Genomic DNA, 14,452 nt, shown 5'->3' with positions numbered 1-14,452 from the left:
GCATAGATGGAAAAACCTCTAGTGTACCGTACAATCATGACTCCTTCTTGAGTTACTCTAGGAAAGGCACGCGGGATTAACTGGATATGGAACAATATTCAAACAGAACCATTAGTGAGTCTCTCACAGATTATTTTGCAGATTTAGACAAAAAAAAATATACAACAGTTCATCTGCTTTTCTCAGATATCAAGTTTGGAAACTCTGGCTCTACTTCACTAAACTTCTCTTGATGTCTTCAGTTTCCATTTGACATAAATATTTTACAGTATCCATCAAAAACACATCAAGTAACACCATAAAGCTTTAAGTTTCATCACTGAAATGGTCAAGGATATGCAAAGACGAATATATGACTTTAGCTCCCCCTGCAGGTGGGATGAGGAAATTCTGCAGTCTTCATTTTTGAGTTTTGCATGTGCAGTTAACTCCGTTACTTTTTGTGGGGTTTTTTTGTCTTTTGTTTCCTCTTTTTGAGGATGAAACTCTCTGAATGAAGAGAGCATTTCTGCAGAGCCTGTAGCTGCAGATTCAGGACCATAATAGTCCATTTTTTTTGACAATGCATTGCATAGGATCATGACAGACCAGGGAGAAGCAGTATGTGTGGGCTCAGTGGTCCCAGGCCCAACCTAAACTCATCTTTGAAAAAAAAAATTTATAACAGCTTTTACTTTTCTTTTTTCTTTATTTATTAGTTTAAAAAAGAATATTGTGAAATTTAGTGACTTTAAGTTTGTTTTGTTGTTGTTAGATGCCCTATCTTTATAATCTGAGCTCAGTTTGTCAATCTTTTTTGCCTGTTGGGTGGAAAAAAGAAAGGAAGTTATTAACATTCAGCCTCATGTTAGATAGGAGATACTAGAGAATGATTTTGGGAAACACTCTCAACTTTTTGACTTTTATTTAAGCATGGTTGTCGCTGTCATCTGATCAGGCTGATCAGAGCTGGCCCAAGCCTCCGTGTGGCCCCAAGTGAATTTTGATTTGGAGCCCTCTATCTTTAGTTATAGTATTATAAAAATACAAACAGATTAGCATGATCATGAAGCCCTTTAAAAGGCTAGATAAAGGATCATTTTCTCTCTTTTTATAGGCTAGCTTATTGGCTTTTAATGGCTACATAAATCTGTTTGATTATCATTCCATTACCACAACATACAAATTATCTTGGTGTCGTTTTTTTTTTTTCCTCTTTCTTTTCCCTACCACTGAAGGATAAGTCCTTTTTTTGCACCATTTTTTTGTCTTTAACTACCTGCACTTTGGATGCACAGTGCACACTGCACAGCAGGGGGCGCACATTACAAGTGGAGTGGAGCTCTGACATTTTAAAGCCTGCCAGACTCACTAGGCCTGCATCATTGGCAGCAGTCTGTTAATTTAAAGTTGTATTCTTGTACAATAATATAGTGTTGATTGTATAAAAATAATCACTCATCCATCGAAAAATGGAAGTTCAGTTTTGTTAATTGCCCTTGGGCGGCTCCAAGTGGCCGTGGTGCCCTAAGCAGGCGCTTATTCCACTCATGCCTTGGGCTGGCTCAAAAATAAATAAATAAATAAATAATACAATTAAATTTTAAAGGAGCAAAAACAACAAACTTCCTTCAAAACTCACACAAAGTAACATAGTCGTTAGTCGTTTCATTTGTTTAAATGGTGATCTTCTAACTTTTGTCAATTAGGACCCGGACAAATTTGTTTGGTCCACCCAAAACTGAAATCCTGACTCCGACCCAGCGACAGACAGCAGGTTTAGTCCAAAGTCCCAGGAGGGACCAAGGATGCAGATCCAGAATTGAGGTCCTGAAACTGCTGCCTCCAGCTCTGCAGACCCATGATAAACGGCAGTGCTCTGGTAGTCAAAGCTATTATTGATATTTTTAACCACCAGATGTCCCCACACACCACTTTGACTCAGCACTGCTGTGAGGTGGAGACACACGCATGTTCACGCGCGTGTGTGTGTGTGTAGGTGAGGGACAGAGAGGAGCAGAGAGGCAGGGAACAAAGAGAGACGGAGGGAGATCATCGTCATCACAGCAGTCAGTGCGTTTTAACCGCACCTCGAGGTGTTTCAAACTTCTATTCTCTGCTGTAAACTGAGCTGAACTGTCGTGAGATCAGTCTGAGGCGGATTAAATCAGGAGTTTAAGGTGGAGGTGGAACTTTTTTCTGACTTTTCTTTCACTCCTGAGGATTTACCGTCAGAGCTGCTGTCAGGAGCAGGTGGTGGAGACACGGATCAGGGACCTGTGGAGGTGAAGTCTGCTGACAACATCATCAGGTAGAGATGTGTTGAGGTTTTCTTATATAGAAAGTGTAAAATGTAAAAAATATTTCTCCATATTTAGAAATAATAGAAAAAAGCTTCAAAATGTAATTATAAGTCATATTTAAGTATATTTTGATCATTTTAAAGGGAGTCGATTTTATTTGGGGTTACACCCAGTTAGATGGGTCTAACATGCAGGTTGTCATGTGTTGTCCTTGAACTGTGTATGAAATAGCTTTACTGTGTGATTAAATCCATCAAATACTTAATACTAAAGCGAAAATAAAGTTTAGAGTAGGATAATTATGATGGTGAGGAGGAATACTGCAGCTACAGATTTAGTCCCACTTTGGCTTTTGGTAAACTGTTAATGGCAAAGAAATCTCACAATCATACATTGTCTGAATGTTATGATTAGAAATAACTCCTTAAAGTGGAAATAAACTAAAATGATAAATCATATTCTTTGGCAGGACTCACGGTGCCAACAAATCTGTGCTCAAGGAACAGGAAAGCTTTAATCCTTTGTTCCAGAAAGATCCTTTCTGTGATTGAGTCCTAGAAGTTTAAGATTGAATGCCTGCCACCACCTTTCTATCGATTTGGCTCAGAGTCTGTCCTCCGTTCAGTGTAATTCAATCAGACGGGGACAAAAAGAACGGTCTGGACAGCAGAAAGACAAGACTTCCACTGTGTGCTGACAAACTTCCACCCTGATTTTATGTCTCGCAGTAAATAATCTTCATCATGAACATTAAAATTACAGTTTCATCCTCTGATTTAGAGCTGAACGTACTTTCACCTCATTGATTCTTGTGGGACTGCAATGAACAAAAACAATATTTGTCCAGTGAGCTCATAAATGATTAACATCAGAGCTGGAAAAACAGTTTCTCACACATTTCGGAGGCGATTCAGCTCCACCTGTGACTCTTCAGTTAGTTTTATTTTACCAACATGTTGCTGTGTGTGTTTACTGACTCACACAGGTGAGTTATTTGCTCACTCGGGTGTCGACTCCATCATTATCCTGCATTATGAGGAATTCTAGCTGAGACACTCTCTGTTTGTCCTCCTGAACAGGTGAACTCGTCCTCTGCGCTCATGGCTGCTAACATCACCCCTCAGGGTTGCGGCCCTAACTTGGACTCCCTGTATTACAACCTGTGTGATAAATCTGCCGTGTGGGGCATCGTGCTGGAGGCCTTCGCAGGAGCTGGCGTAGTCTTCTCCTTTGTGCTCTTCATCTCGCTGCTGGCCAGCATCCCCTTCACAGAAGACAAAAACAGGAAGTGTTCGATTCCTCTCCATGCTTTCTTCCTGATCTGCACCTCAGGCCTCTTCTGCCTCACCTTCGCCTTCATCGTGGGGAAGGATTTCTCCACCTGTGGCTCACGGAGGTTCCTCTTTGGCGTGTTGTTCGGCGGTTGCTTCGCCTGCCTCCTGATGCAGTGCGTGAGGCTGAACTTCCTCTCCAGGCAGAACAGCGGGCCCCCGGCTTGGATTCTGTGCCTCGGGGCGTTGGGGCTGTGGCTGGTGGAGGTGGTCATCAACACGGAGTGGCTCATCATCACGGTGGTGCGGCATCCTCTGATACTAAACACCACGACAGGAATCAACCGAGTCACAGCGATACCATGCAACATCGCCAATGAGGACTTTGTCATGGCGTTGATCTACGTCATGACCTTGATCCTGGCTGTGCTGGTGGCAAGTCTCGCCGTCATGGGGGGGAAACACAGCCAGTGGAAGAAGGACGCAGCCTGTATCGTCATCACAAGCTTCCTCTCTGTTGGTATTTGGGTGGCTTGGATCGTCATGTACGTCTACGGGAATGAGAGGACCAGCAATCCAACGTGGGATGACCCAACCTTGGCTATCGCCTTGGTGGCGAACGCTTGGGTGTTCCTTATCGTCTACACCATTCCTGAAATCTGCTGTTTGACCAGCAGTGATGAAAGTCAGCAAGGCTTCGGGGAAGATCTGTACCAGAGCCGTGGGGTGGGCTACGAGACGATCCTGAAGGAACAGAGCTCCCAGAACATGTTCATGGAGAATAAAGCTTTCTCCATGGACGAACCAAACCAAGGTATGAAACCCTAAAACGCTCCTTCCTGTTGGTTGTTTTGAAGCTGATAAATGCAGACACACCAACTTGAAGCATGAACACACTGCTTATCAGATGTGGTATTACAGCAGCTTTATGCAAAGATCCATAAAGTCTCCTCACTCCTACTTTTATCTGCAGGGGATAATTAGAGGGTAGTGTTTGCACGGGAACATATCACTTTGTGTGACGCATCAGCCACTCAGTCACCTCCCTGATGACAGATCACATGAAGTCAAACACCAGGGTTTTAGAGGAATGTCTGCAAAGATGTGAGATTTTGATGTCTGTCCTGCATTAAAATAAAACTTGCGATGGAGTTTAGAGAAAGTCTCCCACAAAGAGGCAGATCCTCCTGTCACTTCTTCTCAGGAGCTTGTTTTGCTCCTACATGATGACCCCACAGAATCTGATACGCAGCTGTTGAAGTCCCGGGCTGAACACGAGCTGATGCTGCAGTAAAATAAAAAAACAACCAGATTCAGAACATTGAGTGCTGCAGTGTTTCCTCGCTGGGCCAGCCCGGTCATTAGACGGGATGGTGGTTTAGACTGAGGATAATCATAGAGGGTGAAGGAGTGTGGTTGGTAATGCTCTGGAAGGTTACACAGCGTTTTTAACAGCTCCTGTCAGTCTGGTGTTGACGTCAGGAGGCTGTTTCTGATGCTCTTGTTTCAGAGTGCCTGGGTGTTTTTGGTGAGTATTTGTGTGACCCTTGAGAGGAGCGTAGAGGTCAGAGATTTCCATTCAGAGGGAGGCTGAAAATAGCTACAACAGTTTCAGTAATGAAAACAGTGAAACTCATACTGTTCATCAGGAAATGCTCACTGAAACACTTGGCCACCTGCTCTCAAGAGATGTTAGTAAAGACTTCAAAACATTTGGAGTTACTAAGGTTTGGTAAGGATTGATAACACTCAGGGTGAAACCTTCTCATCACAAACAGATGGAACATCTAGGTCTAATGCTGCATCCATGAGCTCCTCAGATGGTTTTAATTTCTGAGTTAAAGAGTTGTTTTAATGGTGTTTCAATCCAAAGCACTTGATCCTAATACCGTATTGAGCCACGCTTCACCTCTTGGCCTAGTTGTTGGAAAGCATAAGCTAAAGTGTCCTCTTGAGAGCAAAAATGCATATTTAAGTCCCAAAACGTGAACTAAAATGCCCTGTTGGGAGCCAAAATAGACACTTGGTGACCTTTTTGGCACCAAAACTTGTATGGAAATGCCCCCTTAGGTGGCAAATTGTGCGCTGAAGTGCCAAATCATGCACTTAAGTGCCCACTTGTGCCCAAAATGCATACTCAAGCTGCGTTTCCACCAAGCAGTCCAGTTCAGTTCGTCTTGGTATGGTGCTCATTTTGTGGTGTTTCCACTGACTTATCCCAGGACAGATCCCAAAAATCGAGACAAGACATCCCACTTTTTGGGAACCTTTCATACGGGTGCCAGACTTAACTGATCCGCTCTGGAAGGTGGAGCTACTCTTCTCTGAAACAAAGCTTGATTGCATTTTGTATCAAAGAGCTACCTGCCAATCACAGAGAGGACGAAATGCTGGATGTCTTCCATCATTGCCTTTTGTTTAGTGTTGCGCGTTTTTCTTCTTCGTTGCATTTATTAGCGGGGTACACTGTGTGGTGCTGTTATGGCATCACATTACATGTGGCTGTCAGCATCCAGCTTATACGCCACCCAGGGGGCATGGTCGGCTGTGGAAATGCAAACCAGACCAAGCTTAACCGAGCCAACCCGTTCCAAACCGTACTGCTCTGAACTGGACTGCTTGGTGAAAATGGGGCTTTGGTGACCTCTTGGGAGCCAAAACGTGTGCTGAAGTGGCTTCTCTGGAGCCAAATTGGAGCTTGAGTGCCCTCTTGGGGGCCAAACGCGCGATGAAGTGCACTACTGGTTAGCAAAACACACTCAAGTTGCCTCAAAAACGGGCAGTGCCCTCCTCAGTTTGAAGATCATGCTGTATTTGCCTTTTTTTATTTTAGCGCTGCCATTCAAAAAGTCTGTGCCTGCCACTGACTTAACCTGACTGTTAAATCAAGGTTTGATGCTCAGAAGTATGAAAATATTACTCTGACCAATGCAGCATAAAGACACGTAATGTAATGTAATTGATGTGTAAAAGTGAGTAAATTAGGCCAAGAAGTAAAAAATATGGCAAAAAAAAGAAAAATAAATACTCTGAAGAAGTTTTAAAGTATGAGGCCAACCCATGGCGTCTTATTTCAGTATATTTCTACACATACTGTAACTGTACTTTTTATTTATAGCATGTGATGTAAATTTATTCTTTGTTTGGGTAATATAAAACATTACATGTCATTAACAGATGTTATGTAACACCATCATAAAACACATAGTTATAACTAATCCAGTCTTACTCATTCACAGTTAATAGAACAGGGATCGAGTCTCTGTGGCTGTCAAAGCTCACCACTCCCATTTAGGCTCGTTTGAGAAGTAAAGTCACAGTAACCTGTAATTTGTAGGTATTTCTGTCTATTTTTAGAACAGGATGCTGCTCAATTAACCTCAACACATTATTTCAAAGCGTGGAGTGGGTTGCCTCATTAACTGTCTTGTGAGAACATTTGTGGATTTGTATTTCTTATCGTCCTTCGATTTGTGATTCAAGTCATGTTTCTCAAAGGCAGTGATTCTCATATTGAGCCCAGCTGGGGTCATAAATTAATTTTTTGACATAATCAGATGATTGCAGATTTTAAAAAAAGTCACAGGATTCTTATGACTAAATATTTGTTTTAACAAAATATGACCTGTACTCGTGTTAAATGTTTAATCTCTTCGTTTATCAGCTGTTAACTCCCTCCATTACTAACTAATTTATCAGTCCCTTCAACCATTAAGTCTCCACACTGGTCTCCTGGACTCTGAATCAGTCCTGCTAATGAGTTTCTAACTGCACCCACACCCACTCCCACCCTGCCTCTGATTCCCACTGGAAACATCTCACACCCTGTGTTTGCACCATCTCCATAGCAACTGAGGTGTGGCAACAGTTTCATCCAGGGGACTGTTTGACAGGTGTGACAAAGTCATCCCAACACGATAACACACTGATGTCATCTCACGGTCCTGGTCTTGTGATTAAGTGCTTTTTGTGATTGTGAGATAAAGATTTAAGAGATCAGAGAAAGGACAGCACTCAGCCTGAAGGTATCACTCTTTACTGAACTTTATCTGATGTCTCTGTCTGTCCATCACAGCGTCCAAGCCTGTGTCCCCGTACAGCGGCTACACGGGTCAGATGAGGAGTTCGGTGTACCAGCCTACTGAGCTGGCTCTCATCACTAAAGCTGTGGGAAACGTGAGTACACACAGACACCTGTACATGACCGCAGACAGAACTTTGACTGTTTTGAGGCACGATGGGGAAGTTTTTCACTTCTGCCAATCTGATGAATATAAAGTATTGAACACAGATCAGGTCATCACAGCAACATGCCTCCCCTTTTGTCTCGGATGATTTTGTCACCGTACATGTTATGACTTCATGCAGCACCCTCAGGACAAGCCCTATGACATGGTCATTCCCCGAGCGTCCACCAACTCTGCAGGCAACAGCGGGAGCAGCACGCCCTCTACACACACTGAGAACGGGAGCACTGCACACGCTCAGACTAACGGAAATAGCGTAGGTCGTACCCCGACCCCTCTGATGCTTTTTCTTCTTCCCACTCTCCTCACTCTCTTTATCTACCTGCTCACCTCCAGAGGCTTCTCCGTTCCCCTGACTCTGTGCATGCTGGCCGTATCCATAGCAACTTCCTCTTCAGGTTTTCTATGAATCACCTCTTTGTCTGGGTTTCTTTTTTCTTATCTTGTTGGGTTCGGTCTCTCAAGGCCTCGCGTCTTTGACTCAGTCTGTTGTATATACTCGCTGGACTCACTGAACTCTTTCATGTTTCCTCTTTCAAAGTGATGCTGCTGAAAGTCTGCCTGAATATGTTCCTGAATTCAAGCTGTCTGTATTCTCCTGTAAACAACAACAGTGTGTTCAGGCTTTCAAGTGGCTTTGAAGAGTTTCTGCTTTCTGACTTTTTAGAGGATTGCAGCTGTGGAGGGTTTAGATGTGAAACTAAGCCCCATTAATATTTTCACTATTTATTATATCTTCATTTACTTTTTAGGTATTAGGGCTACAGGCAAAGGCAACCTAGCATGTTAGCACTTCAGCTCTTTAATCAACCTTTTCATTTCTAATTTTAGTATTTTACCCTAGTGAAATACCTGACCTTGACCTGTATGTTTCATAATCCACCATACTTTTCATTGCTCTTGCTTTTCTTTTTTATTTTCTGTCCAATTGTGTTTTTTTTTTTTTTTTTAATTTATTTTATGTTTTTTCCCAGATAAAGCAAACAAGCATAAGAAAAATAGGACAGCTCAAAGATAATGAACAGAGGGTCTTCCATACATCTTGATGTCACTGTGGCAAAGGAAAAGAAAAAAAATAATAATACAATCAGTTTATACAGTAGTGGTTCAAGCCTTCAATAACATATACACAATCCATTTTTTCCAGTTTTGCAAAAAAGTTTCTGCTCTTAGGTTAAGTGAGAAAGTCAGTCTTTCCATACTGTCAATTTGAGACACAATATTGATCCAGTCAGTCTTGGTTGGAGGATCAAGTTGCAACCATTTTCGTGTAACAGCTTTTTTACTAGCTGCAAAAAAAAATCTTTATTAGGTACTTGAGAAGTTGGTAGGGATGTTACCAAGATAGATTGTGGAAAATGAGCAGTCAATCCCAGGATCAAATATGTCTTGTAATGTCCTTGTTACTTCCCCCCTATAAAATTGGATTTTGGAGCAATTCCAAAATGTGCGAAAGTTGTATGCTAGTTGTTCTCCACATTTCCTCCAACATAGACCCCTACCAACCTCCACTGTTTAGATATATTTTATTTTTTGGGTTATAAAGTACCTCATTACATTTGTCCAGCAAAAATCCCTACAGAGACCTGAACTGGTAGAGGTGGACAGCACAGGACACATATTCAGCCAATCTTCTTCTGAAATGACAAGACCAGATTCTTTCTCCCACTTTAATCGGACCTTGTTTGTTGAATGACTTTTAGTGGATTAAGTCTTTGAATACATAACTGAGACTAGCTTCTTTGTGTCTTTACCTTTGTATATATCGACAAAAATGTTGATAAGATCAGTGTCAAGTTTGTCTGGAGGTTTAATTTTCTTATTGAAGTAATCTCTAGTTTGTAAATATCAATAGAAATCCTGTTTTTCTAAGTCATATGAATCAGATTATTTCTTGAATCTGTCCAGTTGTGATTTTAAGGACACGTTTTGTCTCTTTTTAATAGCTCCTCCTGCCTAATGGCCATGAAGGCTAACTGTTCTACTTTTCGCTACTGTTGTTTTATTGATTTGATTATTTTATGTTGTTGAAATCGACCTGTCGAAGGAACTAAAAATGGAAATTAGCCGTTGGCTATAATCCTGTATATTTACATGTATATGTTCATTATTAGTATTGTCCCTGTTTTATATGAAGCAACTTCAACTTCAACTTTTCCATGTAGGTGAAACAGTACATGCTTCAAACAATAATGTGCATGAATGGTGGAGCAGTTTTAAAAGTTGACACAACTATTTTTTCAACTTAATCAGAGTAAAAAGGTCTCAAATATCCAGTTCCTCATATACTGTGTTATGAGAACTGAAGGTTTATTCTCTTTTTTTTTAAGTGAACAATGCTTCAAGTTTCTGAGAATAATTGACAGGAGATTTGGACACATGATTTCAAACAATGCAGCTATCCTCAAAAAGTCAGAAAGCGTTAATCCTTCAGAGCCTCCTCTCCAGCCTACAGGGAGTAGTTGGTGTTATAAACCAACAAGTAAACCAACAAGTTTCCTTTCTGATGCTATCTGTCCCTTCTTTTGCAGGGGAATGGTCTGCATAGGGCGTCCCAGTGGTGAACCGTGCTCATGCCTCCTCTCAATAACATCCCTTCTTGTCTCTTCGTGTGCACTCACTGACTGTTCGCTTTCTGTTACTCCTGGTTCTAAGAGGAACCCGCTCCTGGACGTGTTTGAGTGGATCATCAGTGAACTGCTGAACCTCCTTTTGGCTGATTAACTGTCAGACAGAGCAGAGCTCCATTTGGACGTCGAAGCGAGGGGGGTGAAGCCTCAGCTTTACTGCGGGACAAAGACTTTTTGCTACCGTCAACATTCACAGGGAGCGAACTTAGAGCTGGATCCAAACACAGGGATGGAGGGCGACAGTGCCGACCGTGCAGAAACAGTCTGAGGAGATAAGCCGGATTGATGAGAGACTCTTTTTGCCATGTTTAAACTACAACTTTCACACCCCACACACTACAAAGAAACTTCACAACGTCACAGCTGTGCACAAATAGAATATTCCTCTCTGATTTGCAAGCAGGTCTGATAAACAAAACCTGCTCTGAGGACGAACTTTGCACTGTTGAGGTGATATATTCTTGTGCCTGTGTGTAAATGTTGTATATAACCACAAATGTTGAACATGAACAACACTGTTGCTGAATTATTGTAAAAATATTTGAACTCTGCATGGAAGCTCTGTATAAATGTGAATATATTCTGGTAATGCTATTTATGGCACCTCTGGGTGCTATTAAATATATCTTAAATCAGCCAATCAAATGTGATCAAGCTTTCACAAAATATCTAGAAGAGCTCACCAAAGCTGGTGTTTCCAGTCAGAGATGGTGTCCCTCTTTTTGCTCTCTGATGTCGATGGTGACCCAGATTTATGTCTTAATATAGAAATCTATAAATGATGTATATCGTAAGCTGACGTTTGCAAACTGAGCAGAAGTTTTTTAATTTTTCGTACAAAAATCACTTTGATTGATGGATGGAGAAGCTTCATAAACTGCAGATTTGTTTATCAGATAACCATCTCTGGATCCAAATCCTCTGTACATCCATCTATCACTTGATTTTTCCAACTTAACCATTACTGATGTTTGAGATGAGGTATCAATTTGCACGGGAGAGAAACGCTAAATTTAAAGAGAAGTGTGGATAAAATACCAAACCAAAGATATGTAAATGTCATCTTTTTTGAGTCCCCATGTATAATATTTATGAGAATCACTGATTTTAGACAGGGCCAGTGCTTTGACTTCATGGCTCAGCTGATAACTATTAATGTGTGATGTTAGTACCTTTGTGTTTGCTGATCAGACGATTATGAAGATGTAATATGAGCCATCAGGTGTGATAAGATGTTCTGTATGGATGTTAATGACTGGATAAATCTTAATAAATCTTGCTTTAAATATTTTCCAGAGTTATTTGCTCTCAGTAATCTTGAACAAGCTGATGTCCTTTATTTAAACAGTGAACATCCTTCACAACCCGGACACTTGAAGCTCACGTCTCTATGAAGAGCTGTGTCCCACTTCTCACCATCATCCTCTATCACAGTGTGTGTGTTCGCTCTGTGGATTCCAGCATGTGTGTGTCATCTATTAAAGTGTCAAAGCGTCAGGGGACGGCTCCTATAACTCACTTTCAACTTTCAAGGACACTCTTCACCTTTAGCTGGTGCTAGTGCCAGTTCCAGGCCAGTGTCTGACGTAGCACTGGTTCTGCTTAGCAGGCCAGGGGATGGGTTATCGCAACCAACAATTAGTCATGAAAAACAATCATACTTAAAAAGGAAAGTTTAAAGGGGGGTGAAATTGAAGCAGCAATTCTTTGTTTTTCTCATGGATCGGGTCAATGCTGTGTTCTTTTATTAAATGGACTAAACAGCCTTGTGTTTTTTACCCTATTTACATGATGGGATCTCAATTCTGCCTCATGTTTGTGCGTTCACATTTCTTCTATGATCTCTGTGCTTGCACAAAGGGTTATACAAAAAAAAAATCTTATTAAATAAAATTTACAAAAGTTTCCTTTTGTAGCTTTGAGTGTTGCCATGGCAACCAATGATACTCTGACGACGATAGCTACAGGCCTCATGAAAAGAAATATTGCTCATCCCCAATATAATTTTATTGGGAGCCTTTTTGGGCCCCTGTCAATGATGGGCCCCTAGAATCCACCCCCGTTTGGCGCCCATGCACACGAACACAAGAGACAAGCACACTGTGTAGCAGATAGTCAGGAAAAATAATGTCTCAATCACAACAAGAAAAGTATATAAAAGAAAACCTCTGTCCTTTTTTTTCTACAGTCACGCAATGACATGGCTCCAGCTTGGCGTCTTACATACCAAACCAGTTCTTGGGGAGAGCGTGATTAGAATCAATTAAGCACTAGCACTAGCGCCAAACAAGCACTGGTGGAAAGGTAGTAACACTAACTCGCGGCTGTAAACATCCATGTTTTTACATCATCATTGAAATTAGAGACAAATATCTCCATAGATGTAGTTTATAATGAATAAAAGAGCCAATGTATTCGATTTCTATTGACTAAAACAAACATGGATTTCAATAGATTATCAAATAAATCTCACATCTTTATCTGACAAAATGGATCCAAGAAGGATGTTTTTCGGTTTTTTTCAAGTTTTTAACACCCTCAACAAACATAGGAGAGAAAAATGATGCTTACTTTATGCAAATTAACAATGACAAACACTTTCCAGGAAATCATCCAAAACTGCGTCAGAGGTGCTGCTTTCATCACTACATTCAACATCACTAACATGGAAAACTGGAGCCCAACAGCGACAGAACTAAGACGCCTGAAAAAGTCAAAGGGAATAAAAAGACCTGCAGATTGAAGATTTTATTTCAGCATAACATTATTGAAAAGATTTCTGGTCTGCTGTAGGGTATTAACTCATCTTCTGACATAGATTCCTCTCAACACACACTCTGAAACACACACTCTCCGCCTCCTCCTCGCTCATATTTCATGTGTCTCCATTAAACCCGTCCAGGCGCCTGCTGCTGTGGTCAGGAGGCCGGGCTGTGATTTATAACAGGTCCAACTGCTGTGGCCTGATAACCTCCGAGTCTCCTGAGGAGGTGATACAAGTCTGACACCAGCTGCTCTATTTTAGGCTCAGAAGGCCCTGCTATCACTTCACATGTGCTTTTATCAGAGATTCCCTCTTAAACCTGACGCTCAGAGCCGTTAAAATGCTGCAAAACTACTGCAGCAGGCCAGATAAGAAATGTGAAAAGGCAAATTAAAAACGCAACAACATGCTTTGTCTTTTTCACCTTTCATGTCCAGAGGAAGGATCAGTCTATGGCTGTGATAATGTCCTGCTACAAAAGCTTGAACCGCTGTTTGTTCTGCGGACTAACAGGGGTGATATATTATGTAATGTTTGCAGGTTGAAAGAGGACATACAGCAATTTGTTTCAGGCTTTGTGTACTCTCTGTTTCTTTCCTCGACAGTGATTATGAATTACAGAAAACAGGCTCTATGTCTACTGCAGCAAAACTTTTATTATTATGATCCAGACACAATTAGAGGATCAAAACCAGATGATTCTGAACCACCATCATTCTGAAAATTTAAGCAGACTTATGGTGAATTTCTGTCTGTAAGAGCTCTTGTAGCTCTGTGTAATGCACTCACAGGAGGATAACTCAGTGCAATCAGGGAAACGCTGAGCTTCCTGGAGCAGCGGTGTCATGAGAGTGAGAGAAGTCTCACAGAGAGCTAATTGGTACTAGAGGGCTGGGTCCTGCTGATGAAGCAGGCATCTGAGACGCTGAGCGCTTCGTCCAATTAGTGACAAACACAAACAGAGGAGTGACCAAGCACGCAAACAAACTGCTCCGAAGCATCTGAATAATATGACAAGATCCTCCTATTTTAGACTTTTCAGACAGAAAACAGACACAGACGACCTCCTGAGTGGTTCATCTTCTGCATATCAAAGTATTAAAGCCCTGACACTTGAAAAAGCCCTTTATACTCCAAAATAAGGGGTGCCAAATTATGAGATAAAAACACTAAATCTGATGAGAAAATTTCTCAAAATTAGTCAAATATACGTCCATGCAATAAGCTAATTTTACTTAATGAGACATCTTTTTTTTAT

The 14,452-nt window shown here is 41.3% G+C and overlaps 1 protein-coding gene across 3 annotated transcripts; it reads left to right on the top strand.

Annotated features, from left to right (window-relative positions):
• Positions 1-1,994: 1,994 nt before the first annotated feature.
• Positions 1,995-11,658, top strand: gprc5c (G protein-coupled receptor, class C, group 5, member C). Of its 3 annotated transcripts, none has more exons than XM_074662740.1 (5): positions 1,995-2,290; positions 3,362-4,367; positions 7,629-7,729; positions 7,922-8,056; positions 10,332-11,658. In XM_074662740.1, the coding sequence occupies exons 2-5, from the start codon at positions 3,383-3,385 to the stop codon at positions 10,362-10,364; spliced, it is 1,254 nt and encodes a 417-aa protein (XP_074518841.1). In that variant the 5' UTR covers positions 1,995-2,290; positions 3,362-3,382; the 3' UTR covers positions 10,365-11,658. The 3 variants fall into 3 exon arrangements, with proteins under 3 accessions (XP_074518841.1, XP_074518843.1, XP_074518844.1); XM_074662742.1 differs by having other exon boundaries at positions 7,922-8,060; XM_074662743.1 differs by lacking the exon at positions 7,922-8,056.
• The last annotated feature ends 2,794 nt before the right edge of the window (positions 11,659-14,452 follow it).

The sequence above is a fragment of the Halichoeres trimaculatus genome, unplaced genomic scaffold (assembly GCF_033239565.1).
Source record: "Halichoeres trimaculatus isolate MK-OKI-2021-1 unplaced genomic scaffold, fHalTri1.1 fHalTri1_scaffold_23, whole genome shotgun sequence".
Lineage (NCBI taxonomy): Eukaryota > Metazoa > Chordata > Actinopteri > Labriformes > Labridae > Halichoeres > Halichoeres trimaculatus.
This window is presented reverse-complemented; position numbering and strand designations above follow the sequence as displayed.

Excerpts from the sequence above, each read along its gene's own strand:
- gprc5c (XM_074662740.1), top strand. The coding sequence starts at position 3,383 with ATGGCTGCTAACATCACCCCTCAGGGTTGCGGCCCTAACTTGGACTCC. Across the intron at positions 4,368-7,628 it reads CATGGACGAACCAAACCAAG|CGTCCAAGCCTGTGTCCCCG; the intron begins GTATGAAACCCT and ends TGTCCATCACAG. Across the intron at positions 7,730-7,921 it reads TCACTAAAGCTGTGGGAAAC|CACCCTCAGGACAAGCCCTA; the intron begins GTGAGTACACAC and ends GACTTCATGCAG.